General features: G+C 36.1%; 2 protein-coding genes across 3 annotated transcripts in view; one reads left to right on the top strand and one right to left on the bottom strand.

Annotated features, from left to right (window-relative positions):
• Positions 1–49: 49 nt before the first annotated feature.
• On the top strand, positions 50–12,461 carry Surf1 (surfeit locus protein 1). Its single transcript, XM_083135815.1, has 7 exons — positions 50–225; positions 3,133–3,267; positions 6,340–6,461; positions 7,041–7,238; positions 9,446–9,619; positions 10,750–10,893; positions 11,520–12,461. The coding sequence occupies exons 1-7, from the start codon at positions 124–126 to the stop codon at positions 11,587–11,589; spliced, it is 945 nt and encodes a 314-aa protein (XP_082991941.1). The 5' UTR covers positions 50–123; the 3' UTR covers positions 11,590–12,461.
• A 2,684-nt stretch (positions 12,462–15,145) lies between these two features.
• pins (G-protein-signaling modulator pins) overlaps positions 15,146–27,382 on the bottom strand; it is a 66,380-nt gene continuing 54,143 nt past the window's right edge. For both annotated transcript variants that reach the window (XM_083135813.1, XM_083135814.1), the window contains exons 12-14: positions 26,380–26,617; positions 24,208–24,416; positions 15,146–22,495 (exon numbers count right to left, since the gene is read on the bottom strand). In XM_083135813.1, the coding sequence (XP_082991939.1) occupies positions 22,262–22,495; positions 24,208–24,416; positions 26,380–26,617 (681 nt within the window). In that variant the 3' untranslated portion in view covers positions 15,146–22,261. The remainder of the gene's footprint in view (positions 22,496–24,207; positions 24,417–26,379; positions 26,618–27,382) is intronic.

Here is a 27,382-nt window from a genome sequence, read left to right as displayed (position 1 = left end):
GGTCAGGTATCCCAATCATATAGCTTGGCGTATGCTCTCGAAGGGCGGGGCTTATGTCCCAATTCGATGTTGATGGAGACACACGTGAACAGCTGCGCTGGGTCTGGGTAGTTTCCGCTTACAATGTGCAGTTTATATCGATGTATTACTTTAATAACAAATAATGCACGGAATATAAATGTTTCTATGTATTATTTTCCACATAGATTTATAGGACAGAGCAGAGTAAGTGGCTGCGTTGGGATTTAGTATTTACACTTCATAGTAACTATATTTTTGTACCCTTGCACTAAATTCAGGAAATGAGAATATGTATGTGTGTAATGGATACAAGGTAACATTTTCACTTAAAAAAATGTATAACAATATCTGTAATTGACGCTTTCCACACGCTTTCACCAAGGGTCTATGGAATAAAGACAAATAAATAAATAAAATAAATTATCATTGGTATTATTTGTAATCAAATTCATGCCATTTCATTAATTCCATACTTTGTTTGGCCCAAGTTCCGATTGTTTAATTCCGAATTTGGTACTTGTTTACTATCCTTCGGACACATTTATTTATTTTTACAGAAGAAACTACTTACCGTAATAAGTTCCTGTAGCATTGTCAAACATCGGGAAGGTGTTTTATGTGATGTGGGAATGTTTCATAGCTGAAATTCATGTTGTTCGTTGAAAATTAATTCTTCGACGGAGAATAGCTAGCCCCACGAACCATTGGCGCGTGGATAGGTTAGTTCTGTTAGGTTAGGAAACATAGTTAAAATTTGGTGTTGTGTTAGTATCAGGATCTAGAAATTGGAAATAATTGCGAACCATTGGCGCGTGGTTAGGTTAGTTCGTCTCAGGCAAGCGAAAAGGCCTATCAGAAAGAAGTACTGGTAATGTGAAAAATTGCAATTCATTTCATCAAAACAACGTTGATACACCTTCAGGAATGTTCCACGTAAGTACGAATGCTACCAAATGCATTCAAAAACATAAAGTCATTGCCAGTATACAAGTCACATCTAAAAAGATTCCTAAGGTACATTGTTTTTACACAGTGCAAGAGTACATTGACACCGTAAGTGACAGGAATAACAACAATAATGTAACAAAGTAAAACTGCCCTATCATTATTTTTTTATTTTTCCTTTGCTGTTCGATTTCATTTATCTAGATGTAAGTATAGGTGACTATTTTATGCTCAATTTATGTTTGTGTGTGTGTGTGTGCGTGTGCGTGCGTGCGTCGCGCGCGCATAATGTCATAGCAAATGAAGCGAACATTGAATATAGAAAACATATTTTTAGCCAATTTGTCTCAAGAAAATAACATTGAGCATGCATTTATTCTCTTTATACGATATCTTGTATCTCATACTATCTATTGTATCTTATATTATATTATGCCTATAATTTTATAGATGTATTCTAAATGTACATGTACAATGTGACAATTCCAAACTTTTGTAAAGTTGAATGGATGCTAATAAATCAATCAATCAATCAACTCCTATATGATTCTTTGTTTGTGAGCAGCAGTCGTCTTGGTTACGGACTGCTACTGCCATGCAGGCCTGTAGCTAGAATTGATCTCCATGGAAGGAGGGGGGCTCACGGGTTATCAGGGGGCTTTGTAAACCAAGTCCAGTTTTCAAAAGTTTAACAGTATTAAATCAAGGTAAATTGGGGGCATTATGTTGTTATAAAACATAAAATTTAGAAATAAGATGCAAATACTGCAGTTTTCTATCTTCTAAAACATCTATTGAATTGTTAATTGACTGCTACTGACACCATCCCTTAATACACACACTATACTATTTTTGATGATACAGGTATTTATATCATACAAGTAGAAATGTACAGTATTCACTTCAATCATAGTGCATACCGTACCCCGTCCGAAACAATAAAATGCCTCTTCGTTCCCAAAACTATGGATCTGTTGGCATTTGACACAGCTGTGGATGATGACATTAAAGTCCCAGATATTTGTCAAGCGAGAGGCTGTAACAGGGGCAGGGAAGTTACAGATAAAGAAGCTCCTCTATGAAAGAACTTTCTGAAATCTAGAGAATCTTCTAAACACTTGCCGGTACTTAGACTTCTGCTCACAAACAAGATGAATAATTCTAATAACTGCTGTTCATGTTTTGTGAATTTATCCCTCGCGAACTTGTGAACAAAATAAAAAATATGCTGTCTAATTTTCACTCTTCACCTCAAAGAAATTAGAATACAAAATAGTTTTACCTAATGTCAAGGGGCTGGCAGCAGTGCCAGGGGGATCTGAGCCCCACCTGACTATGGGCCTGCTGCCATGTACGTGCATAGGGTGCAAAGGAGTATTTTGTTGCTGTTAGGTTAGGCATGTCAGGTTTAAGACTCTTAGCATTAATCAAATATCCCTAAATTCTTTTTTTGTTTGTTAGGTTGGGTGTGTCAAACACCTGATAACATAATATCTGGTTTCAATGACAAATTCCCCTACAAACCTCGCATGAAAATCTGCAAAAACTCACGTCTGAGTCTACCGAAAACGAAGGCTGCTCATGCAAGCTACATTCCCAATCATAATTTCTCTGTTAACTAATACTTAATAAACTTTTAACTGTGCTAATTAGTTTCTCCAAACTTCAAATTTACTCCCACAATCGTTTTCAGTATTCTAAAGCACATCCTAATACTCTTATAAAAAGTGTGAAGAGTCATTAAACATTTGGAACGGTTACCCTTTATTTTAATGCCCCATTAAAGTTTACCTTGTTTTCATCTAATATACATTATAGGTGTGTATTAGTGTATAAAAGATTATTACTGTCCCATTCAGGGGTTGGTTCAGAATTTTCCATCTGGCAGCGTAAGGTCCTTCTACGGGAGATATAAGGGTAAATTTTACATTAAAAATGTATTTACATTGAAATTTCTAGAATAGAAAATTGCGAAAGTGAATTGATACTTGAATTTTGTTTCTCACAGTCTGATGAGATATCTATGGATTAATGTGAGGATGTTGAACATGAGGTAATTTATATAGTAAGATTTTTATTTGTGATGTATTTAATTGAAAATATATAAAATAATGAATAGTGTAGTCTTTTCAATGCAATCTAAATCAGCTTTCTTTGATTTTTTAGCTGCCAAATCATAGTATCATTGGCATATTAACACAGAGAAAATCATTTTCAAATGAAGTACAACAGTTTGCAACAAGGAAAAGGTTTCGAGGAGAGAAAAAGGAAGCTCCAAGTATTTTCCCTGGGTTTCTTTTGGTAAGAATAAAAATCTTTTCTCTGTCCTGTGTTTGTATTAACCTATCACATTAGTGTCTTACGCTGGAGACAGTCACACACTTAAAAGAGATAGTTATTTCATCAGCCTTGAAAGAGGGAAGTAGGCAAGTGAAAAACTGTGCATCTAACTGTTTAGACTTGTAGTTTCATATGTCATGTCGGCCCAAGTTCCTTTTGTTGTATTGCGATTTCATCATCTACAAATTCAATTTTAATATGGTTCGATTTCGATTTACTTCTGTTAACACATTCTGTGGAGTAGCGATTACTTAAGATTTTGTTCAATATATGCTTTCGTAGTTAGGTTAGGCAGGCCAGGTTTGGTTCTCTTAGCATTAAAATAATGTCACTAAATGCATTCTACTAAGGTTCCGATTTGCTTCCCACTAGTCTATGATACTTACAGTCACTTGTCAACGGAAAATACATAAATAACTTTTTTTGAAAATCCAAACAGTGCTCAAGACGTTCAAATTTTGTGTCACAATGATTGCCAAAATTCCACGATAATTAGTCTTCCTGCTAGGAGAATTTTAAAAAGATCATAAAACAATCTGAACCGTCACCATTATGTCTGATGGTGCCTCAGATTTTAAATGCTATAACTGTGTTATGAAGATAATTGGAGAGAGCCATATTTAACCCTGCATTAATAAGCATCATTTTCTGTAATGTACATAAGCATGCGATGATGCACCTTGAATTATACTGTGTGTGTATGCTGAATGTTCTTTCTTTGTCCTTGTAAGATCAACTGCAATTTTATGCTGCACTTTCTAAGTGACATAATATTATAAAGTTAACATGAGTTGTGTGCTTGAGAGACAGTTGTCCTACATTCACCTAAACACATAACCACCGAAGCAGTATCATGTTCACTTTCATTCATGTAGTCACTTTCATGTTCACTTCCTCACTAACACATATCTAAGCATCCTTCCCTTTCTCACTAACACAGTTCTGTATATCATCTGAATCTGGTGTGTGCTCTGTCTTTCTACGCTTTGACATTTTTCTTGTTGCATATTTAGTCCCCCAAGCATTTGACTGATGTCAATTTTATAATATTACGTGACTTAGAAGTGCAACAGAACAACACAGCTGAGCTTAGAATAAAGATAGAGAAAGAATGTTGAGCTACACAAAAGCACCCATGTGCAATATAGTTCACAGTGTTGCGATCTCGCAATGAATATCAATGGAGGACTCTGGTATCCCACACGCCTAACGAAGGGTCAAACATAAGAAAGTAGTAGACTGCAGCTTAGAAATAGTAACAGTATGTTTTAATATACAAATAATGAACTAAACTATATGGCACGACAGCCTTTTGGGGACCAAGACATGCCAAGCAGCTTTTCATTCTGTGACATATGGTCAGCACATTGAGTCTCATTGCCATTGTTTGTGACTTCCTAGACTAGAGACCACCATGAGAACTCTTAGTTAACACAAACCTTTTTGATATCTCATCACAAATCAAACCTGGGACCACTTGCCCCAAAGATGAGAGCACAAACTATTTGGTTATGTGACAAACACAAATATATCAGGTACCAGTTCGGTATATCGGAAACACATTAAAATCTGATATTTTGTGTTTCGCATGGTTCGTACTTACCAATTGTGTATTGCAGAACATAGTTCAAGGTGCCATTATACTTTTTCACGAAAACAGACACAATTTTTCATAACACACATTATGGCAGCCACATCTTGACTCATGTTGTAGGTATGCAGTGTTTCCAACCTTCTTCACCGAAAAATACCTACTATCGTGTTCGTCACTGTTGGAAATTGTACATTATGCACAGGTAGCTGACGGATAGCCCCACGAACCATTTCCAATAAGGTTAGGTTTGGTTAGGTTAGGCGAGCATAGTGAAAAAAAAAGGGCAGTTTGAAACATAGACAGGGGTTTATGTCATCAAACGTACGCATCATGCAGTTCACATAGCGAAAGCAATGGCAATTGTGCATTGGTGAGATATTTCTCTTGAAAAACATGATTTCCGGGTCAAATATATTCCATGGTGAAAGAAAATACCTCAACGAACGTTGGAAAACTTGCAGAAACTCATTTCCGTAAGTAGTTTCTCTTGTAAAATTGAAGAAATGTGTTTCCGATATACCAAACTGTTACCATATATCATTATGGGTTCTACGAAAATTTTAATTTTCATGATGTAGATATAAAAGTACTGTAAGGCCAGATTCACACAGGGAAGTTTTGTTGAAACGTTTAACCTTGCTTATCAGTATTTTTACTTGGAAACCTATTCACACAGGGTAGGAACCAAGAAAGTGTAGAAACTGACATGGAAGCTTTATTTGACTATTGTTTGTGTGATTTTATTAAAAGAATGTGCTGCAAGGACAGGTCTACTGTTGACAAGTCAACATGTAGCCAGAGGTGGGGGATGCGCCATTTCAGGCATTTATTTTGTTTGTGAATTTTACCTAATATTTGACAAACATGAGTATGCAATGTTTAGTTATAGCAATTCTAGCACTAGAATTCAAGAGAGTGCCTCTTCTCTCATCTTCAAGTGAACAAATTTCTTTTCACTGGTGGTGTGGATCTAACCTACAATAGACCTGTGATTTTACTACAACTCTGGTGTACTAACCAACTGTCCCACCAGATTTGTAGTAAAATCACAGGTCTCTCATAGAATCGATCCCCACCAGTGGCAAAAAGAAATCTGTTCACCTGAAGATGAGAATAGAGGTGCTCTCTGGAAACAGTTTTAGAGCAAGTATAGTTAACAGCGTTAAATGGATAATGTTAAATTAACATTGCATGCTAAGTAGAGCTTATGATATTAATTAGTTTTTTTAATGTCTAGTAGATATATGATTTAGTTTTGGTACATAATTTAATTGGCTTTGCATAGCCTATAGGTTTCACACTATTTGTGCATATCTTAACTATTGACTTTGTCTATTGCTATACTTGGCCTAATGACAATACAATTTTATTATTATTGTCACTAACATTTGGATAATTATTTGACAAACATGTAGATAAATAATTGGAATTATTTTTAGGTTATCCCCATTTTAACCTTTTGCCTTGGAACATGGCAAGTAAAGAGGCGGAAATGGAAACTTAATCTGATTGAAGATCTGAAGACAAGAATTGAGCAGCCACCAGTGCCTCTTCCAGAAGAGTAAGTATTCTTGTAGCTACATAATTATTAATTATTAAATACAAGAAATTTGACACATTCATTTTTTAATGCTAGATTCGACATAGAATAGTGCTACAGCCTCAAAAAAGCAGGTCCCAAGCCTATATGTTAGTTTTTGTTAAGTATATTCAAGAGCTTTTATTCATTATTTGTTTTCACAATCTGAGTAGTTATTTGTATGTATTTGTAATTTTGTTATTTAGAATTGCTTCTCTACCACTTTTGGCTAATGGCGGTGATGAGAATAAGTGATGATATGATGAAATTGATGAAGGAATGCCACACAAATAACACTCACACCAATGCGAGGACTTGAACCTGAGAAGTTTGGTGACGAGATCAACCACTTAATATACTTGGTCACAGAGCTGACAAGTCATACATCTCTTCTCTTCCATTAACAATGGTGAGGCAATGGGCAAGATCAACGGACATACGTATATCTGTGCACAATTATCTACTGAACAGCACCAGTATTTCTTTAAAACTTTTGTGAAGGTGATTGAATGTTATAATGTTATTTTTTCTTCCCTTTTTCCCTCTGCATTGCAAGTGAAGTTTGAACGAGCTGAATAATATGGAGTATCGACAGGTGGTTGTAAAAGGGACATTTGATCACAGCAAGGAGTTGTACGTGGGCCCTCGCACTCCCATCGCAGATGGAGAAGGAGTTTCCAGGGGAGGAACTTTGTCGAGGGATCTTAGTGGACAGAGCGGTTATCATGTGATCACTCCATTTCACCTCAGCGATAGGAAGTAAGTTTTTACTATGACAGGTTGTTGTTTTTAATTTTGTTTTGTGTCTGTGTGAGAGAGAGAAAGAGTGAGTGAAATATTTTGCTAAATAATTTTACATTATCATAATGAGAAATGGACAGTAAAATTAAAGTATTTTTTAATTACATGAAATATGTGCTTTGGCACTTAATTATTTGCTACAGATGTTGATAGTCTGTGTGATTAAATAACTATAATGTTCTATGAAGCTAGGGTCCTCAGTGTGAAATCCTAGTAGAAACATGAATGTTACTTGGAGTGTGACCATTATGTATTTCATCAATTTGTCATTCATCTTCATTGTCACAATTATTCTAGAGAAGTATAAAAGTGAAGTTCCAGGAATCGGATCAGACTTCTCAAACACAAGGTAACAGCATTGAATGTGGCACCTAAAAGTTAATCCACTTCCATGTAGCAGACCCAGGTAACTGCATTATGATGCCTTGACCCACAGCCAGCTTAATCCTCTGTGGGTCCTGTGCTATGTCCTTATGTGTACTCAGTCAATTTGACAGCCTTAAATTTTTCAAAGGTTTGGCACTTGATCACCCGACATCACCCCACCCGCCCCCCATTCCCCTCCCCTCTAGGGGGCTACAGGGGGGCTGAGACCGACCAAGAGAGAGAGAATCGGGCAGGCCTGGGGAGGTTGGGGGGGGGGGGGATCGGGGGTCACCCAGGAGTGGATTGTCCCTTTCCTTCGACGCACATAGTCGATCCTGGCACAGTGTTTCCTTCTCTCTTCTTTCCTTGCACCACACATCTCGTTCAACCCTCCTCTTCCTTCGCGAGGCCCCGGGACCCACCTGCCTCCCTCGTCCTTCCCCTTTCACACCCCTTACCACCTTTACCCCCCAGGGTGGAAGGGGATCTCCCGCGCCCTATACCCTCCACTACAACCCTCGGCGGGGCCGGAGGGTGGAAGGGGTGTTAGTAAGGTTGGGGGAAACCCAAAGCCACGCACGAATGGGAGAGGAAAGAGGAGTTCCCTTTCTCTCTCCCATATGATGCAATGAGAGAGAGAGAGAGATTTCCCCCCCCCTTTGGATTCGAGGGGGGCATGGGGCCCCAGTTTCCCGGGTCCCTTCCGAGAGAAAGGAAGTGGTGGGGGAAGGGGGAATTCCTTAGTTTGTAGATTATGATGGAATTTTATTTTTGATGAGGAGTTGATCTCTGTATTACATGATAGAAATCAGTCAGAGTTAATTTTTTTTTGTTTTGATATTTTATATTCTGAAGATCCTGTTCTTTAGTTTGTTTTCATTGACGGACTTGTCTCACATACTAAGCACCAGGTGCAAATAGCAAATAGCCAATATTAAAATGCTGGCAATATACTGACATTCATTGTTACATTGTTATTGGAAGTTCCAAGAAAACAGTTCAAGGGTTCCCGGGTTCGATACCTGGTGGAGGCACATAGTGCTTCGGATCCCACTTTAAACTGTAGGTCCAGTCCCGATTAGCCTATCTGTGCATAAAGTGGACTTAAAACAACAACTCAATGCATCAATCAAACCAAGAAAACAGTTACCCATATCTCTTCATTCTGCTAGGTTAATGGTACAGTCAATGTCATAACCCCCCCCCCCCAATCCTTTGGCCCAATTTTCTTAAGAAAGAACATCAAAGATAGGAAAAGATGGCAGACTACGATAAGAAGATTTTCCCTTTCGAAAATCCTGGGTACAGTGCACTCTTTTTAATTCTAACTTGGGTAAATCGAATTACTAAGTAATTCAAAAAGAAGTTTCTTCTTATGGAAATCATCTTTAATGATACATTTTTTTTTAATTCGTTAATGATACATGTTTTTGTTAATTTGAATTTTGGATAATTTGATCTTTTTTCATGTTCCCTTGGAATTCACATTAAAAATAGTCCACTGTATATGCAAATATATGTTAATTTTTTTTCTACAAAGGAGTAAATTGCCATTGTTAGGAACCTATTGAAAAGCATGCTTAAATTCCTACAGCATATGTCCTGAAAAGCAACCTTGTAATGTGATTTTTATTATTGCTTGGCTTGTCTGCCAATAAGGAATATAAATAACAGGAATTTTAGCATGTTTTTATGATTCCATAACTGCAGTAATTTTATTTCCTCACTGTATGTAATTTTATATTATATACCATGAACTTATGAGCACAAGACATGAAGTACATTTTCTATTCTAACAGTATGACAATTTTGGTGAACCGTGGCTGGGTACCAAGGAACAGGAAGAATCCTGAAACAAGAAAACAAGGACAGCTTTCTGGAGAATTGGAGGTAGTGGGACTGGTTCGCTTGAACGAGACTAGGCCTTCTTTCATGGCACACAATCAGCCAGAAAGAAATAGCTGGTTTTATAGGTAAGACCACAAGAGAGATATATATATATACCAACTAAAGGTTAAAAGATTAAAAATCAGTAACTTACGTGTGTGAGCATGAGATTTATCGAACTACGTTTCGAAGGTTATACTACCTCCTTCTTCAGGTTGAAACGATGTTTTCAGACACCTGACATGGTGCCTCGTCGAGAAAGTGATGGTTGAGGATTTAGGTTAAAATGGTATAGGAAAGACACTTTCTAAAAAAAGAATGTTAAATACACATACTAAAACCGCGCAATACTCCATAAAAACAAAAGAACGTTCAAGGCTGATGAAGGCCACCTGCCGATCAGTGCTCGGGGTAGGCGAATGCAGGGTGTCAGCTCTTATCTGGAGAAGGAAAACTCCTCCCCCCGGTCTTTCCTCAACCGGGGCTCGTGAGTCACCAATCCAAAGTGAATTCAACTTCCACCTTGGCGACTTTCCTAACTTCAGGGGTAACATGGAAGCCCATCTCGTCTCTACTCCCGGCGGCTTTATCCCATTTTTTAAAAAAGTTTATCCAGCCGTCTTCCAAGTTCCCATCATCCCTATTGAGTTTATTCCTAATATCCGTGCATATATAGGCTGCCTCATACACATTCCTGTCCAATTTATTGTTGATCTTCCTAATGACTTCTCTTTTGGCGATCTTATGCCAAGGCATGTGGACTTAGCACACCACATCATGTAGCAGGGCAGATTTACTATTTTTGATGTCAGCGTAGCTGAATCCCGAAGAGAAATTTTGTGGCTTCTTTTTGAAGATATTTTAGAGGAACTTATATCAAGATAGACAGTGTAGTAAATAAATTTTTAGAATTTAAATTTTATGCACCCCCAACACACACTTATATCCGCAGAGTACTTTATACAGTGGACACACAGACATAGCTTTTGCTTTTACCCTCATGATCTGTCTCATGCCAATATAGAGTACTATATCTCGGTTAAAGTATGCTAAAGTTATGGGGGTGGTCATTAACAGAAAAATTCTGGAAATATTTTGAAGTAGCTCTAGAAAAATGAATTGGTTGGTATCTCTGATTAAATATGAGCCAATTCTTTTCATTAACTCTTACAAAACTAAAACCAAGATCATTGCTTTTGTTCTCTGTCACCCCCAGAGATCTGCTGTCAATGGCGCAGGTAGTGGGAAGTGAACCTGTGATGTTAGATGCTCGTGTCAGCAGCACAGTTCCAGGAGGTCCTATAGGAGGACAGACAAAGGTTTCCTTGAGGAATGAGCATTTGTCATACATCCTTACATGGTAAGATAATGTCTTTACTTTAGTTTTCTGTGTCTGCTAATAATTAGGGGTGTGCCAAAATTGGAGATTGAGTATAAAATCTTAAAACCTGCATTCACCCCCCTAGTGTATTTGTCCACAACTCAGATGGGCACATGCCTTAGAAGAGACCTAGTGTTTGAATTTATTTATGTAAAATAATCATGCATACAAATTTCTATGTGATTCACAAGATATTATTGTAAATACCTAAGATATTAAACTCAATACTTACATGTTCAGAGTAGACTTGACAATAAATAAGTTTGAAGACAGTGGTAAACACATTGTCACCTTTATTCATACTTCGTTCTTACAGTGGATTAAGAATAGCACACACCAGTGTAGTATTTTAAATATTTCAGATTGGGTGCATTTATATGCACCATAAAACTTTGACACAGTGTTCCCAATGAATTAAGCCATCGAAAGCATATGACTCTCCCCCCCCCCCCCCAAGGGCAAAACCATGCAAATATGCAAAAATCCGTCTCCTACTGATAACAAACACAAGAGTTGCATAAAATAATTTGTTGAGAAACTAATCCTATTGCTACATCTTGTTTATCACCTGAACTTTTAAAAAAATGTGTTTTTCTATCTTTCAGGTATTCTTTGTCTGCTGTAACTGGTTATTTTTGGTATAGGCTGTACATTCTCAAGAAACCTTTGTTGTGAATCTTCGTAAAATGCAGAAACTTTGTCTTGATTCAGTTTCTAGGCAAAGTGTGGAGCATGATGAATTGTTCTTTGCTGAAGTGGAATTCATGAGTGGTAGTGATTTAATTAAGAAGCATGATTGTAATAGTGCATATCTAGTGTCAGTGGAAAATCAGAGAAATTTCCCTTAACAAGTTTCTTTGAAAGTTTCATGGCAAGAAATGATTACTGTACACTTATATAGATGATGATGAATGTAAGGACTGTATTTATGTTTTGGGGAAATTAAGTACTCACTTATCTGCAAAAAAAAACAACAAAGTTCTGATAATTTCAGTAGCCCCTGCCACCATCTCCTTGAGAAGTTGTTGTAGTGTTGCTTGATGAGCTTCTGTAACACCATAACAGGGTAGCTACTCACCGGGAATTCCTTGAATTCTGGGAATTGTGCATGAATTATTGGCTGGGAATTATGCGTCCATTTTTCTCTGTAGATGTAAAAATTTGCAACTTTTGTTAACGCAAACCCCATTGAATTTATACATATTTGTAAATGTCCTGAGGCAAGTTTATCACAGTTTAGCTTTTCTTGTCAAGGAAGGAAAAGAAAGCTGTGTGGAAAATAAAACAGATTTCTCTCAATCCATTTACTTTGGTAGTATCTTTTGCAGAACAATCTATCTGACAGGGTAGATCATTTACTCTGATCAGCTTACTTTTCTTTTTCTGCGTAATTTTTTCTCGCGATCGATTTCGCCACCCGTCTGGTGGCTTCGTTAGGCGTGTACTTCTTGCTGCGGGTGGCGTGGTTCCTTCTTCTTCCGCTTGTGGCGGCACTAGTTGATGTGGTCCTTTCACTTTCTGCCATTCTCGTGTGGGTGTAGTGCTTCCTTCTTTTAGCGCTCCCCCACGACAAGAAACCAAGCACGAGCTTCAAGCGTTCGCAAAAAAGCCCGCGTGCACATACGAACAAGCGCTGCTCCACAAAAGCAGGCGACAAGACCGAAAACTGTCACGTACAATGCCAAAACCCCGATGTGCGGTAAAAGAAGGAAGCACTACACCCACACGAGAACGGCAGAAAGCGAAAGGACCACATCAACTAGTGCCACCACGAGCACAAGTGGAAGAAGAAGGAACCACACCTGACGAAGCCACCAGACGGGTGGCGAAATTGATCCTGAGAAAAATTTACGTGGAAAAATGAAAAGTAAGTATATGTGTGTGGGGGTGGTGAGAGGCGGTAATACGTGAAGTTGAAATAGAGAAAACATCTGTTGTACCCTTGAACTTTTGGAAAGTTCACCTTGAAAACCGGGAATTATATTTGAATTTCATCATGGTCCTAGAATGGTCACCCTGGGTAAGTTCCCAAAGTATCAGAACATGATGGATAGAAAGATGAATAGATGCAGCAGTCCAGTGATATGTTGAATCACACTAGCGTACACAATTTTTTTTAAGGGGGCTGAATTGTAATGGTGGATAACATTTTACAATGAAGGTTAAAAAGGTAATTATCAAATGCCTCTTGTATTTCCCTACCAAGTACTAATCAGACATAGGTACCCACACACAGTTACAATGATAATTTATCAACAATTAATCAAAAAACCTGCTGTTGTCAATAGCACCTGGAACTGTGACTTCTTTTTTGGATATCACTCTTTGCCATTACAGTGAGAGGTTGATTTTCTTAGTCATTGTAACTACTTTAGTTGTTGTGTTGTATAAGTTGTTCAAAGACAAAAATGGCAACTGGGGGGGACATTTTAAGGGAGGTTTGTATTTAGTGCTTTCGTTTGAAAGTTTTGTTTTTTCAAAAATTTGGGAGGAGCTGTAGCTTGGCATATGCCAGTGTTGAATCATAAAAAACACTAAAATTGCACATTTAAAAATAATAAAAAGTACAAGCAATGAAGGGAATATTTTGGAAGTAGTGGTCAGTCCCACCCTTGCTCCCCCACTGGGTAAAATACCAACAAATTTTGTTATGTGAATGCAATTGTGTAGTAAGAAATAAATAATTTTCGTTACTTGTGTTGTTTATCTCTCGAAATGGATAGAAAATGCACTGTAAAAGGTTTTTGAAATTAGGTGACAGGATAGTAATTTTGATAGAAAATAGCAAAAGAGTAATTTTGAAAAGAAGATAAAAAACATCACTTTAGAAAATAAACAGATTTTGCAACTAGTTTCAATAAGGTGCAAAACGAACAAGTCATTTAAATAGTTTATGCCACACAAAGGATACATTATTGCTAATGCTCAGATTTTTATGTAGCCAAAACATGCAAAATATATAGAAATTTGCTGAAATAGGTAAAAACATGTACTTGGCACACCACCAATTTGACGTCATCGAAAGTTGCCCATAATTTCAGTTTTGGTGCTACAGAGGATGCCATCGCTAAGAAAAACTTAACATCACAACTAAAGTAGTTACAATGACTAAGAAAATCAACCTCTCACTATAATGGCAATGAGTGATATCCAAAAGAAAAAGAGTCACAGTTCCAGGTGCTACTGACAACAGCAGGTCTTTTTATTAATTGTATCATTATAAATGTGTGCGAGTGCTTATGTCTGAGTAGTACTTGTTGGTGAGAATACATGAGGCAGAGGATTAGACAATATATTTTTGGATCTGACCCTCCTGAGGCCTCCTCGATGGTGCAGTGGTAGCATAGTCGCCTTGTAATCAAAAAGTCCCAGGTTCGATACCCAGTGGAGCACATAGTGGTTTGGATCCCACTTTAAACTGTAGGTCCCAATTAGCCTTATTGTGCATAAAGTGGACTTCAAACACCAACTCAATCAACTGATCCTCCTGAATCTTCACTCGAGAACCTGCCTTCTTCCTTAAATTGCTTGAGAAACCAGCCAATTTGCTGCAAAGCCAATCTGCACTGATGCAACATCCTATCAAGTCAACTACTAACTCATGAATGAAAAATTTAAGAACGAAAAGAACATACTAATAGAGAGAAAACAACAAAATGTGCAATGGCATGCTATCCAATGGTTTTCTTATGATAATCAAAATGACTGTCGTCGTTCTAGGGTAATGATTTCCCATATGTAAAAACTGAATACAACCATCAAAAGAAGGTATGAAATGCCAACTTTTGAATTTTTGCACTAAAAAAACGAAGAAAATTGAAAGCAGTTGAAATGACCAATCCCATCATTCTAGTGTTAGTGTGTCCATGTGTATAGACACAAAACAATCCACATACAAAAATGGAATTCTGAAAACAGAAGAAGTTTGCAACATGAAGCAAAAAATAAATTTGTAAATGACATATCTTGCAATAAATTTGAGTAGAAAAAAAATATCTGGTACAATTTTCTTTTGCCCTGTAGCAACTATCAGCATGTACTCAACACAGTTGATATATTGTAAAGAAAGCTTTCCACCTTGACAAAATTTTTTCCATACTCTGACATCAAATGTATGCTGAAAATAATCAAAATTAAAAAAAATATTAAAAACAGTATGGAAATGTGCCTTGTATGAGAATTCATTGGCTAACAGTCAATAATACAACACATTGCTACAAAAGCAGCAGTATTAATTTTTATATATTTATTTTGCAGCATAATAGCATGTCATACAGAGATAGTAAAAATTATTATACTCGAGGCATTCATTAGTTGCTGGGACTTGCAGTTGTACTTGCAATACAAATACTGCTATTCATACCCAATGGAGATTTGTACATAATTATGAACATATCTATAAAATATAAAAACAGATTATCTTCCAGACAAAAGTAACATTATTTTTGCCTGAATATAAACATAAAATTAACAAAGGTTTAGTGTTACAATAAAAGCAAACTATAAACAATGGAAAACATACATTTCTTATTTCTTTGAGGAGGTTTGTTGACATTCGTCACTTATTCCCTTTCTCACTGCATAGCATTTCATATCATTACATTTAAATCAAAACATACACATGTAAATGTAAAATGGTATTAAAACATGTACACATGGTCTAAAATTCTATTCAGGCAAACTGAAAAGTTTGTGGAGTCAAGGCAATACTTCTTTTATAAAGTCCAATATGTAGAAAATATTTTATTACAAATGAGATTTTTTTGTTTACATGTTTCTTAAAATGTAATATCCATAAATTTCTCAAAGTAGCATTTTCATATTTCATCTATTATAAAATTAATTCCATTTGTAAATAAAATAAAGTCAGAAATATATATATATATATACATGAGAAAAATTTTGGTCCATTAAATGAGATAAATGGTAAATAAATGCATTCCAAGTATTTCTTCATGGTGAAGTTAGATTACAAACTACAATTGGAAGAAAAACAATATAAATCTTCCTCTAAACAAAAAAAAACATATAGCCAACTTGTCAAATTATTTGAATGTCATTAAATATAAAGAAAAAATAATATGAATGCAAGAATAGTAATTTCCTATGAATCAAACAACTGCTTTCCAGATCAGATATCACCGTTGCAAAAATTATTCTACTTTTTCGATGTTTAAGACAAAATACAGAATGTCAAATCAATACTTTGTTCATTTATATTGGCCACAAGGAATGTCTATTAAACTACAATGATAAATTGACCACATATTCACGTATGTAGGAAATTCATACTACATGAGGACTTAAACTGAAGTATGTTGGAAATATTTGCATTGTTTACTGGCATTGTCATTTCTTCTGGTAAGAGCACATTTCACTATAGCGTCATTCAATGGAAAGAATTCATTTGCAGGATATTTTTTTTCACTGTATAGAGATTAATTGAAAAGTCATTGGAAATAATTGTGCTAGAAATCAACCTGTTATGACTGGGATGTAAGATCAGAATTTGGTCACAGAAATGAACATCCCATACAAACTGTCTTCTAGTACTTATTGTCCGACATGTGTATTACATTCATATTACCATACATCAATTCTCAACATTTCCAACCTACAGGTATCAAACCTAAGACACTGATAGGCTCGAGTTTCACAACTTTATTGATGTAACAGGAGGTTATAATGGCACAGAAAACTTGTGGGGCTTACGGCTGGTCACTAGATGAGAAAATGTGAATTCCCACCACAGTAAAGTGGAAAACTAGGATTCGGCTAATGTGGATGCACCTGCATTGGATTGAATTTAATCATTGATACCAGTTGATGTTCTTCTGGAGTCCAGGTAGTTAGCAGTCTGTAAAATGCATACATTTTATTATATTTGGACCTGTATTGTGTGGGAAAAAGGATTTGTGCTTAAATAGAAGCTAACTGAATAATCTGACTACCTTATATGTGAACTTTTGAGTTTTTAAGTCCACTTTATGCACAGAACTAATGAGGACTGGACCTACAGTTTAAAGTGGGATCCAAACCATTATACCATGGAAGACTCTCCCATATATCCAAAGGAACTTCCCTGTAACCAACAAGAATTTACCTTTGATGTGAAAGGTCCTAGGTTCGATCCCTGGTGGGGTTCCAAAATTTTGGTCCTGATCCAGTATGATGAGATAAATTGGGGAGCCAAATGTGTCACCCACTGAAAAGCAGCTCGGCAAGCACTGGCCATCAAAGGGCTTTGGCACCAGGGTGTTGACTCTTTCATTCAGCCCACTTCCCCCCCCTCTCTCTCTCACTCACATACACACACAAAAATAAAGAAAGGAAAATGAGCCATAAGGACAAAAATGAATAAATAAAATGCAAGGAAATGTACCATATAAAATGTGGCTACATGTTCACTTTAAGAGTTTATAATGCCGAAGTGACACATGATACATCAACAAAAAATCCACAAAATTCTATCACACCACTAATGCTCTAGCTCTCCCAGCATGCTGTGTAGAGGAAAATGATAACCAGAGAGTAAAAGGCTTTCTGTGTGATTCAGTTAGCCTCCCAAGTCACCCAACAATACACCACATGACTTTTGTTATGGGATATTGTTACAGATGCTGTACACGTGACACCATTGCTCACAACTATGGAAGAACTCAAGAACTGCTGTGGAGTCTGCGACAACTGATATGGTGGACTGCATGTGGCAGGAACCTGATTCTTATCTTCTTGATAATGTTATTAAGGTAAGTTCTATAGAGTTCGTAAGGTATGCTATGGGAATGTGTAAGTTTTATTTTCTATCGATGTATCATTCACCACTGTGACGCCGTAAGTTCAAAATATATGGCCATTTGAAATCAGATAAATCATTTTGAATTATTCGAAAGCATGAACTACTTTAAATTGTTACAGCTTTCAGGTATTAGGATATTAGTATAGGTTTGGTCCAAATGAGAACACTTGGTCCCTCTTCAACTTTTTTCCAGTAATTTTAGTATCCAGTTATTTTTCTTTTACATTAAAATCTAGTCAACCTCCACACATTAGATGCAGTTGAACACTGGATTAGAAAGATGGTCATTATTCTATGATAGTTACTAAATTCTGATCTTACACCTCATCAAGCCAAACAAATAAGTCTCGGTAGTTCTTCAACTATCCTTCTACATAATGACTTTCATTAACAGTGAATTATAATCAATTTGTATAAAATATGCACAATTGAGAATCTAACCTTACTAACACAAGCAACTTATGGCCAATATATATTCATATAAAAATGTAGCCTAGAGCACCTTTTCAACATACTAAATTGAGAATGACATCCTTCTTGTACAAGGAGCAAATAAAATAAATGATACATAATAACCACAAAGCAACATATAAACCAATGGCATTGTATAACCTCAATCATTTACTCAATTTCCCTAACAAATTTTTGATGAACTACTCATAATTTCCCCAACAAATTTTTGATGAACTACTCATAATTTCCCTAACAAATTTTTGATGAACAAATTTAATAACTTGTGTAAAATCTACAAATTTCAAATGAAGTACTGTATATACTTGTGTATAATTGCTTTCCTTGGTAGAGCTCTAAATAGAAAATTATGTTCAGAAGCAACCTTAAAATTTTCAGAACTGGCCCAGCATTTTGAGGAAAATTGAGAGCTGCTTGAAAAGTGATGGTAACCAACAGCACTCAAGAAGGCAGATTTTGGCAGCAATGGGACTCCATGTCTTTTTTCTTTTTAGGTAGTTAAAAAATTCACTTCCAAGAAGTTACCAATCATATGTATTCTGACTAGTGACGAATTTATACACACATTAAGTGTGACGCTCACCCAAAAATATACCCCTGTCTTCCCATTCATATTACCTAAATAAATTCCCTAACTTTTGTAAGTTTTCCAGGTAATACATTTCCCGTGATACATTAACATACTACAAAGGATATTTTTATGTGCAAATATGAAATAAAAAAGTAGAAATATGAAAGCACAAACTCTAATTGCAAGACACATAATATTGAAAATTACTTCTTTGTGTGTGTATATATACCCACACAGTGGAACCTCGATTTTACATTTTTCAGGGTACCAAACTGAAAAAAACTTAAAATGCAGTAAAATTTTATAGGATTTTGCTCTATTGAGACCATGAATATTGCATCTTAAAATGTGCCTAAATGTAAAACTGGGGTTCCACTGGATATATATGGTGCAATATGTAAAAAATCAAAATCTACCTCATCGTCAACAACTGTTTACTATTCCTGGATTTTTCAGAATTTCCGAGTGGTAACGTATGTATTTTTAGTCTCATCCCTGGCTGAAACTTGTATTTGGAAAATAGACCCTGCATGGCGAGAACAGCTGAGGGCTAATTCAGGATGGTTACAGAAAAGTGTTGATTAAATTTCCTGAACATAAGTTACATTTTTAAGAAATATTTAATATTATAAAGAGCACATTCATTCTTTAGGTGGTCTAGTCTAGTATCTGATAGACCCAAGTTCGATTTCCAGGGTGAGTGATCCAAGGTCAGAATTTTTCTGGCCATGTCCCTGCATAAAGCTGCTCCTGGGCTCACCCAGCCTCAAATTAATGGGTATCTGGTGTCAGGCCTGGGGTGTAAAGGTGGCTGGAGCATGATGCTGATCACGTCACCTCCAAAAATGGTAGAGATCGAGAATGTTTGGGGTCCTACTCCCACATCCCCTAAATGTGCCTTCATGGCACTGTGCTATATGCAAGGGAGAACTTTTTACCTTTACATTCATTTTTCTTTACAAGGGATGACAATTCACAAACTTTCTGCACAATCAGATATGATGAAATTGAAAGATGAAACAAGTTCCATGAATTACATATTTGTTGAATTGGTTCGGTTCTAGGATGTTGCCAGATATTTCCAGATTTCCAGAATCAAAAGCATGTATGTATCTTGAAAGGCAGATACAGGTATTACTTTGCAGTACAATATTTTAGGATGACAAATTCAAGACAAAACGGCTGTACACTTTCTGAAACAAAACTGTCCGTGTGCTATCAGAGTTCTTCATTACATTTTTGTTTGTACCTGTCAAGATTACAATTTTGAAAAAAATGCCAGTCCATGACAGAGAGCAGAACTTGGAAGTAGAAATTTGGGACAGCTGAAGGATGACTTGTATGATTCACTATGGTAACAATGAAATAGGTTGGGAGTTCCTTCAAGCAAATTTTCCTATCCTGGGTGATAGTGTATCCCCGCATCCCACCTTCTTCAAGCAGTGGGATGCACCAGTGAAACAGAAAGTAAAATTTGTGTGGATATTAATATGTCTGACAAATTTACAATTCATGATGGGTTAAACCAAGGAGATGCATTATCTCCATTGCTCTTTAATTTTGCCTTAAAATATGCTGTTAGGAAGGTAAAAGAAACTAACGAAGAACTAAAATTAAACTGTGTGACTCAGCTGTTAGCATATGCAGATGATGTAGACTTACTGGGGGATGATGTAAATACAATTAATAATGCTAAAATATTTTTCAAAGCAGCTAAAGAGATAGGTTTGGAAGTTAGCAAGGAGAAAACTAAATATATGCTTACAGGCCGAAACCAAGTGTTAGGTAATAATCAAAATTTAATTATTGATAACAACTCGTTTGAACCAGTTTCCAAATTCAAGTACTTTGGAGTAATACTAACAAATGAAGATGATATTAAAGAGGAACTAAAAAGCTGGCTTAATTCAGGAAATGCATGTTACTTTTCTCTTCATAAACTTTTGTCTGCTTGTTTAATATCTAAGAAACTAAAAGTTAAAATATACAAAACAGTAATTTTGCCTGTAATATTATATGGATGCGAAACTTGGTCCCTTGCATTGAAAGAGGAACATAAATTGAGAGTATTTGAAAATAAGACAGGAAAATATTTGGGCCTAAACGGGATGAGGAGACAGGTGAGTGGAGAAGGTTACATAATTTAGAACTACATAATTTGTATTCATGTCCAGATATCATTAGAATGATTAAATCAAGAAGACTTAGGTGGGCAGGCCATGTGGCACGAATGTGAGAGGAAAGAAGAGTTTACAGGATTCTTGTTGGGAACCCTGATGGAAAGAGACGAGTAGGAAGACCAAGACGAAGATGGAGGGATAATGTTGAGATGGACCTAAAGGAAATTGGTAGGGATGGAAAAGAGTATATATAGATCTTGCTCAGGATAGGGACAGATGGAAGGCCTGTGTTGCTGCAGCCATGAACCTTCAGGTTCAAGAAGGCCAGAGAGTTAGTAAGTTAGTTCATCATAGCACCATCATATAAATCAAAACAGCATTGCACTTATTGTGCATCATCAAAACTAATAACTGCACAATAGCATTTGATTGCTTCATGGTGCTGCCTCGGAATCAACATAATTCATCTCAACACAACTATCTGAAACCTTACTTGCATAGTTTAGAAAATAATGCCAAGGAGAACTGAAGACCTTTGAGAAATTTTTTACCCAATAAAAACATCAGGATATTATACACAAATATGTACAGTTTTAGTGATTTTTGTTTTCGGTTTTCTTGACTAGCTCATTATTGACCAGTTCATTATTTCTTTCATTTCACTCTTTTAACACAATATATCTTAATAAATATAACTATAATCCTATTACAACTATACAAACTTTTCTGTCTATCCCCACAGTATCTCTGTAATCAACAATGCAGCATGCTTCCTAATCTAGGTTTCAAGGCAAACAGAATTTATACTGCATGTAGATATGTCAAGTATCACATGTACATATCAGATAATAGAGCAGAACAACAGACTTTGGAAGATTCATATCCACTTTTCCTTCGTAACAAATTCATATCATTCAATTGCAGTTAAACAGTACATTTTTTACAGCTTTCCTATGAAAGTCTTCTTTTCATTTCACAATAAAAAGTTCACAATGCAGAAAAAATTGGAAAGAATTTACAATAGACTGGTTTGGTAATTTTTTTTGGCACATGCCTGTCTACCCACAAAACACACAACTAATAAAAAGTCAGCACTTTCAAAATGCATGTGGAAAAATGTATGCATGCTGTACATAACTTTTGTTAAAGTATTGTATGTAGTGTATATGAACACATATCAGAAACCACAGAATGCATAATACTATTGCATCTTTCAGAGGAAAAAATCTTATGTTACCATCTTGTAGCAACATTTTTCTGATTTTTTTCTTTCTTTTGCAGTTTCTCACTAACACTGTTGATAAAAAGAGTTCCTGCACTTCAAGCAAATGCAATTCTATTTTAAAATGCAACTGCGTTACAAACCATTACAAAATATTAACTTAATCACTTCTTTTTATCTTTTTTACCATTCTTCGTGGAGTTGCTTCTCTTCTCCACCGGTGGATTCTGGAAATTTAAGGGAACACTTGCTCTCTGATCCTCCATTCGTCCTGACTGTAATCTTAAAATCAAGGAGAAGAAATCTTCGTCAGGTACGGTTGGACCACGATTTGGAACTGGAAGCTGAGGTTCACCGTTTGGTGGCAGTGAGCTGCGCTGATCTTCTAATCTCGTTCCCTGTAAATGGAAATGTAAATGCAAAATTTCCATGTAAATTTCATACAGAAGTGGTATGGTTCTTTCACATCTCGGTAATATGTCAAGACTATTGTGTATATTCAACATGTAGACACAAATATACAATACATAGAAACTGGTCTGAAAATTCACAACAAAATCTGAAACAAAAATTGAAAAGAATCTTATGTTTAGACAATGCACAAACATTTTACCCAGAACCTTCACAGGCCTTTCTATTAAAAGTGGGACAAGAAAAGCGAATCACAGTGATTAGAATAAAATATTTACTTTTTAAATTAAATCAATGAAGGGACATTCATAGTAGAATGTACATGGCCAGGTGGGGCTGCACAGAAAAGAAATTCAATGCAAATACAAATATGAAACTAATAAAACTAATGCATTTCACATAAATGTCTTGAAACTAGAAAGATGTTGACAATTAATGTTGAGCTGATAACAGTGTAGTGTTATAGATATGAGAAAGTATTGATTGGATTTTATTTACACACTTTTCCAGCATTATGTCTTTTGCACGGTCAGCAAAAATGTCCATGACATTTTCGTGGAGTCTGAATTATACTCAAAATTACAGTGGAACCCTAATTTTATGTTCTCGGATTTTACATTTTCCCACATTATACATTCAATCTTGACAGACCTAACAATACAAAATGTTATAAAATTTTCCTAGAGTTTACATTTTCCCGCTATTTAAGTTTTTTCAGCTTGGTCCCATGAAAAACATAAAATCGAGGTTCCACTGTGTGCATCATTCGAAGTTTTCATTTATTTTCCACCAATGGTCAAGTGGAAGAAAAGGCTCCACAGCCTTAACTTCGCCATGTAAAAGAAGACGAAATAAATAAATAATAAATAAATAAATAAATTTAGTCTAAAAAAACTGTATTTTGTGATTACGTAAGAGGTATTTTAATATTCTGTTGTAATTCTTGAATATTTTGGAACAAATTCTGGAAAAATGATGATTATAATTGGAGTGGAATACACACCCACTAATATTAATAAATATTTTGAACAACTCTCAATTGTTACAATTTTCAAGCTGACTCAGCCCTACACTATATCTGTAATTAATTACAAAGGAACGTTTGTAAATGGGGACAATATTTCTTTAATAAAGGCATGATACTAAACAACACAAAATTAGAGAGATACTCTTGTACAGCAATGGAAAAGCCTTACGGAAGGTTATGTAAATGGGAGGGAAATACGGTACACATAAGTTAAAGCTCCCAACTGCAAATTGCAACATGCTGTAAAGGCATTCAGGTGGATGTGGAGGTTCACAATCTCAACCATTTCTGACAGCAACATGCTCCGGACATTTTTACCACACAGGGTTGCCCTCAGTTAAACATTAGAAGCTGGGTGAACCCCAGAGCTGCTCCATGTAGGGATATTGTGGGGAAAATTCCGATATTAAATCATCCACCCCGTGTCTCCCACATGGCAGTCAAGATGCCCCATCGAATGAACCACCGTGGAATTAAATATGGTAACAAGAAGTAAGTGCATACTGCAAATGAAAGTTGGGAGTAGGAGGATGCAGGAGTGCAAAGGCAGATCCATCTGGTGGTCCATCATGGCAGTCAAGGCCCTTTAAGTGCCGTAGAGCCATGTGGAAAAGTAAGTAAGTAAACATAACACTACCAGGAATTACCAAAAAAAAACTGCACTGTACTCACCTGGCATCGCATCAGCATCTCAAAGAATGTATCATCTGGCATGGCAGCATCTTTCATTCCAGCTGCTGACAAACGCTGCAACATCTGCGTATGGACCGGAGGGTGAAGACCAGGAAGATGGGGAAGAGCCACACGTTGCTCGTCCATCCTCTTACTTTGCATCCCCGCTATAAGGTCCAGCAAATCATCTTGAAGGCTGGTACTTTCACCTACAAATACAGAAGATTATTTACTGTTTGATCCTCATTGTTCAGAACTCAAAACTTGGCATGCAGACATACACGAGAAGAACTTAAATTCCACGATCTTGTCATTCGTCTTCTTGCATGTTTCTGTACTGCTAACAAGTACTTTTATCAAATGATGGATGTTATTACAAAGCGATACAAGAACACAAAAGGTTTGATTGATTGAATGATTTGGTTTATTTTAATTCACTTTTCTGTCTCTTTTGGCAAATTGTAAAGATGAGATTTTTCTTTTGAGGTTTTGTATTAAGTCCATTTTATGCACAGAAAGGTTAATCGGGCCTGGATCTATAGTTAAAATGGAATCTGAACCACTATGTGCCTCCACCGGGTATCTAACCTGGGAGCTCGTAAAGATGAGGATGGGTAATGGTATGACAAAATTGATGAAGGGATGCTCACAAAGAACACCTATGCCCAGGCTTGGATTTGAACCCACGATCCATGGCATCACGGCATGCTGTGCTAACTGCTCCACCACTGAGATTGACAAGAAGGCAAAAAGGAAACAGTTTATTTGTACCTATTGGTCATAATGCTGTTTGTATGCTTTTCATCTGCATGAATTTTACCTTGTTTTGTTATTAGTATGGAAATTAATGACACCACAATGCAAAAGAGATAACCACAGAAGAAACGTAAATACTTCATCATGATGTGGTGCAGTAAACACATTGCTCTTCTTGCTCTAGCAACTCATTAATTTTAAAGGTCCACTGCCATAACCCCATAACCATGATAGCGAAGGTAGTCAACCTTAGAAATTAATGGGTAGCTTTAACAAAGAGAGCAAAGTGGAAACAAAACTTTTTCAACATGATAAGTACTTTGGTATTTTTATTTTGGTTATTTAAAGTTTCTTTTCAATCTCTTGGTTAATTGTGAGGATGAATAAGCTGTAGTAATATTAATGAGAATTTGGTACAAACTGGATGTGCGTCATTCTTTTGGTTTGACATGTTGCTTGAAAGTAACCCAATTAATTGCAACCTTTCACACTATACGAGGCCTGACAACTAAGTTCACGAACTTGCCACCGTGCACATATGTTGGCAGCACTGTACAAACAGCTCGCTAAGGTTTCTTAACCTTGGTATATCAGTGTCTCACGGCTGTGTTCGTGTCTACATGTGGCGCTGTCTTGCTGAGTGGCATTCAATATTGTTGTTGCATGTTTTTGAGTGCTGTTGGGAGAATGTCGGAGCTAGAATAGAGTGATGAACAAATATTAATAAATTTCTTGTTAAGCTTTGAAGAGTGGGAGTTAAATAAGGGACATGTTAGCCCAAGTGTATGGGGATAATGTAATGTAGAAACAGCAGTGCACAAATGGACTAAATGTTTTTCTGGGGGAAGAGAAAGTGCACTGACGAAGAGAGGCCTGCCTGGGCAGCCAGTAACAAGCAGAACTGGCGAAAACATTGTATTTGTCGAATTGTGCATCAAACTCGTCGGCTGACTGTGAGAAACAAAATAGACCAAATCATATAATCGTAATAATATGTAGCACTTTTATAGGATGAGTTCGCGAACTTAATTGTCGGATTTCATAGAGCCAATGCATGCTGCATATGCCTGCATTAGAATGGGCAAAGTGCTCTTTTGATGTTTTACTCTCTCTCTCTAAAAGCTTACAACATATATATCTCAACTTCAATTTATCTCACTCCATCTCATCATGTTGAACAATATGAGATCACACAAACTTTCAGTAATGAATTTCTCATCAAAAATGTACATCCATATCTGCTTCTTGCACAAATATATAATAATTCTGAATAAAATTTATAAGAAGTGAACTTCAATTGCATTTGTGCTATGAATTTGTACACACAGGTTAGCATTTGTGAAAAAATAAATATAAATTAAAAATTAAGATGCAGGACATATTCTTAAAAGTGGAGGGGCAACATTATTTCTTTACCTGTGTTCAACACAGCTGGCTTCATGCTTGCATTGTTCATCACTGCATTTAATTTTTCACTTTCTGTGTTGCTGTTATTGGTAAAATGGCTGCTTGCATTTGGAATAATGTCATGATTATTCTCTTTGTTTTCTAATATGTTAAGGGAGCATCGCTGGTCATCCATTCGTTTTGACTGGAACCGTGAGACAAGATCAAAAAATGATTCTTCATCATCTAGATGACTTGAACCTGTAATCTGATAAGAATAATGCTTTATTATTTTTGGAAACTTTCACCAGAAAGTTAGTTTTGCAATATATCACTGGTCTCTTTGGAGAGCTAGAAAGTTTTAAAAAATGTTTACAGCAAAACCTGGATTTTACATTTCTAAATATTAAACATGATACTTTCTAGTCCCAACAACTTATAAAATTTTTCTTCATTTTACATTTCCCCCATTTTCAGTTCTTGAAATGTGTCGTAAAGGGCACTGCTACATGTTATTTTTAATACTGAATACAAGAGTAAAATATAAAGTACCCATAATAGTGTGTTTACCTGCAGATATTAAGTCTGATTACCTTGTAGGTTCCTAAACATTAAATTTGTCACATAAAAATAGTGTGTCTAAATTTCAGCTTAAAATATTAACAGCATCTAAAATGATGTACAGGGAGTGCCAAAAAGATTACCACTTATATGGCATTTGAAGGGGGGATAAGTTAAATGAGTTGAAGGTGTTTAACGAATGAATGGAACTGAACTGAACTGTATCCTTGAAATATTTGTACCATTCACATATGTAAATTAAAGTGAAAATAAATACCTACAATTATACTAAACATAACCTTGACATTTCCATTTCAGTGGTAACATCTTTTTGGCTCTCCCTGCATTACTATATTTCATCTTCATTCGTTTGAAAATACAAACACTTCTGTTGAAATACTTTTTGTGCATTTCATGTCCATCCGTCCCTAATATATTTTTATTTTTGGTGCTTACTAAACAACTTGCACAA

This window comes from Lepisma saccharinum, chromosome 14 (genome assembly GCF_977018435.1).
Source record: "Lepisma saccharinum chromosome 14, izLepSacc3.1, whole genome shotgun sequence".
NCBI lineage: Eukaryota > Metazoa > Arthropoda > Insecta > Zygentoma > Lepismatidae > Lepisma > Lepisma saccharinum.
Note: the sequence above shows the minus strand (reverse complement) of the source record. Positions and strands in the feature narration are given on the sequence as shown.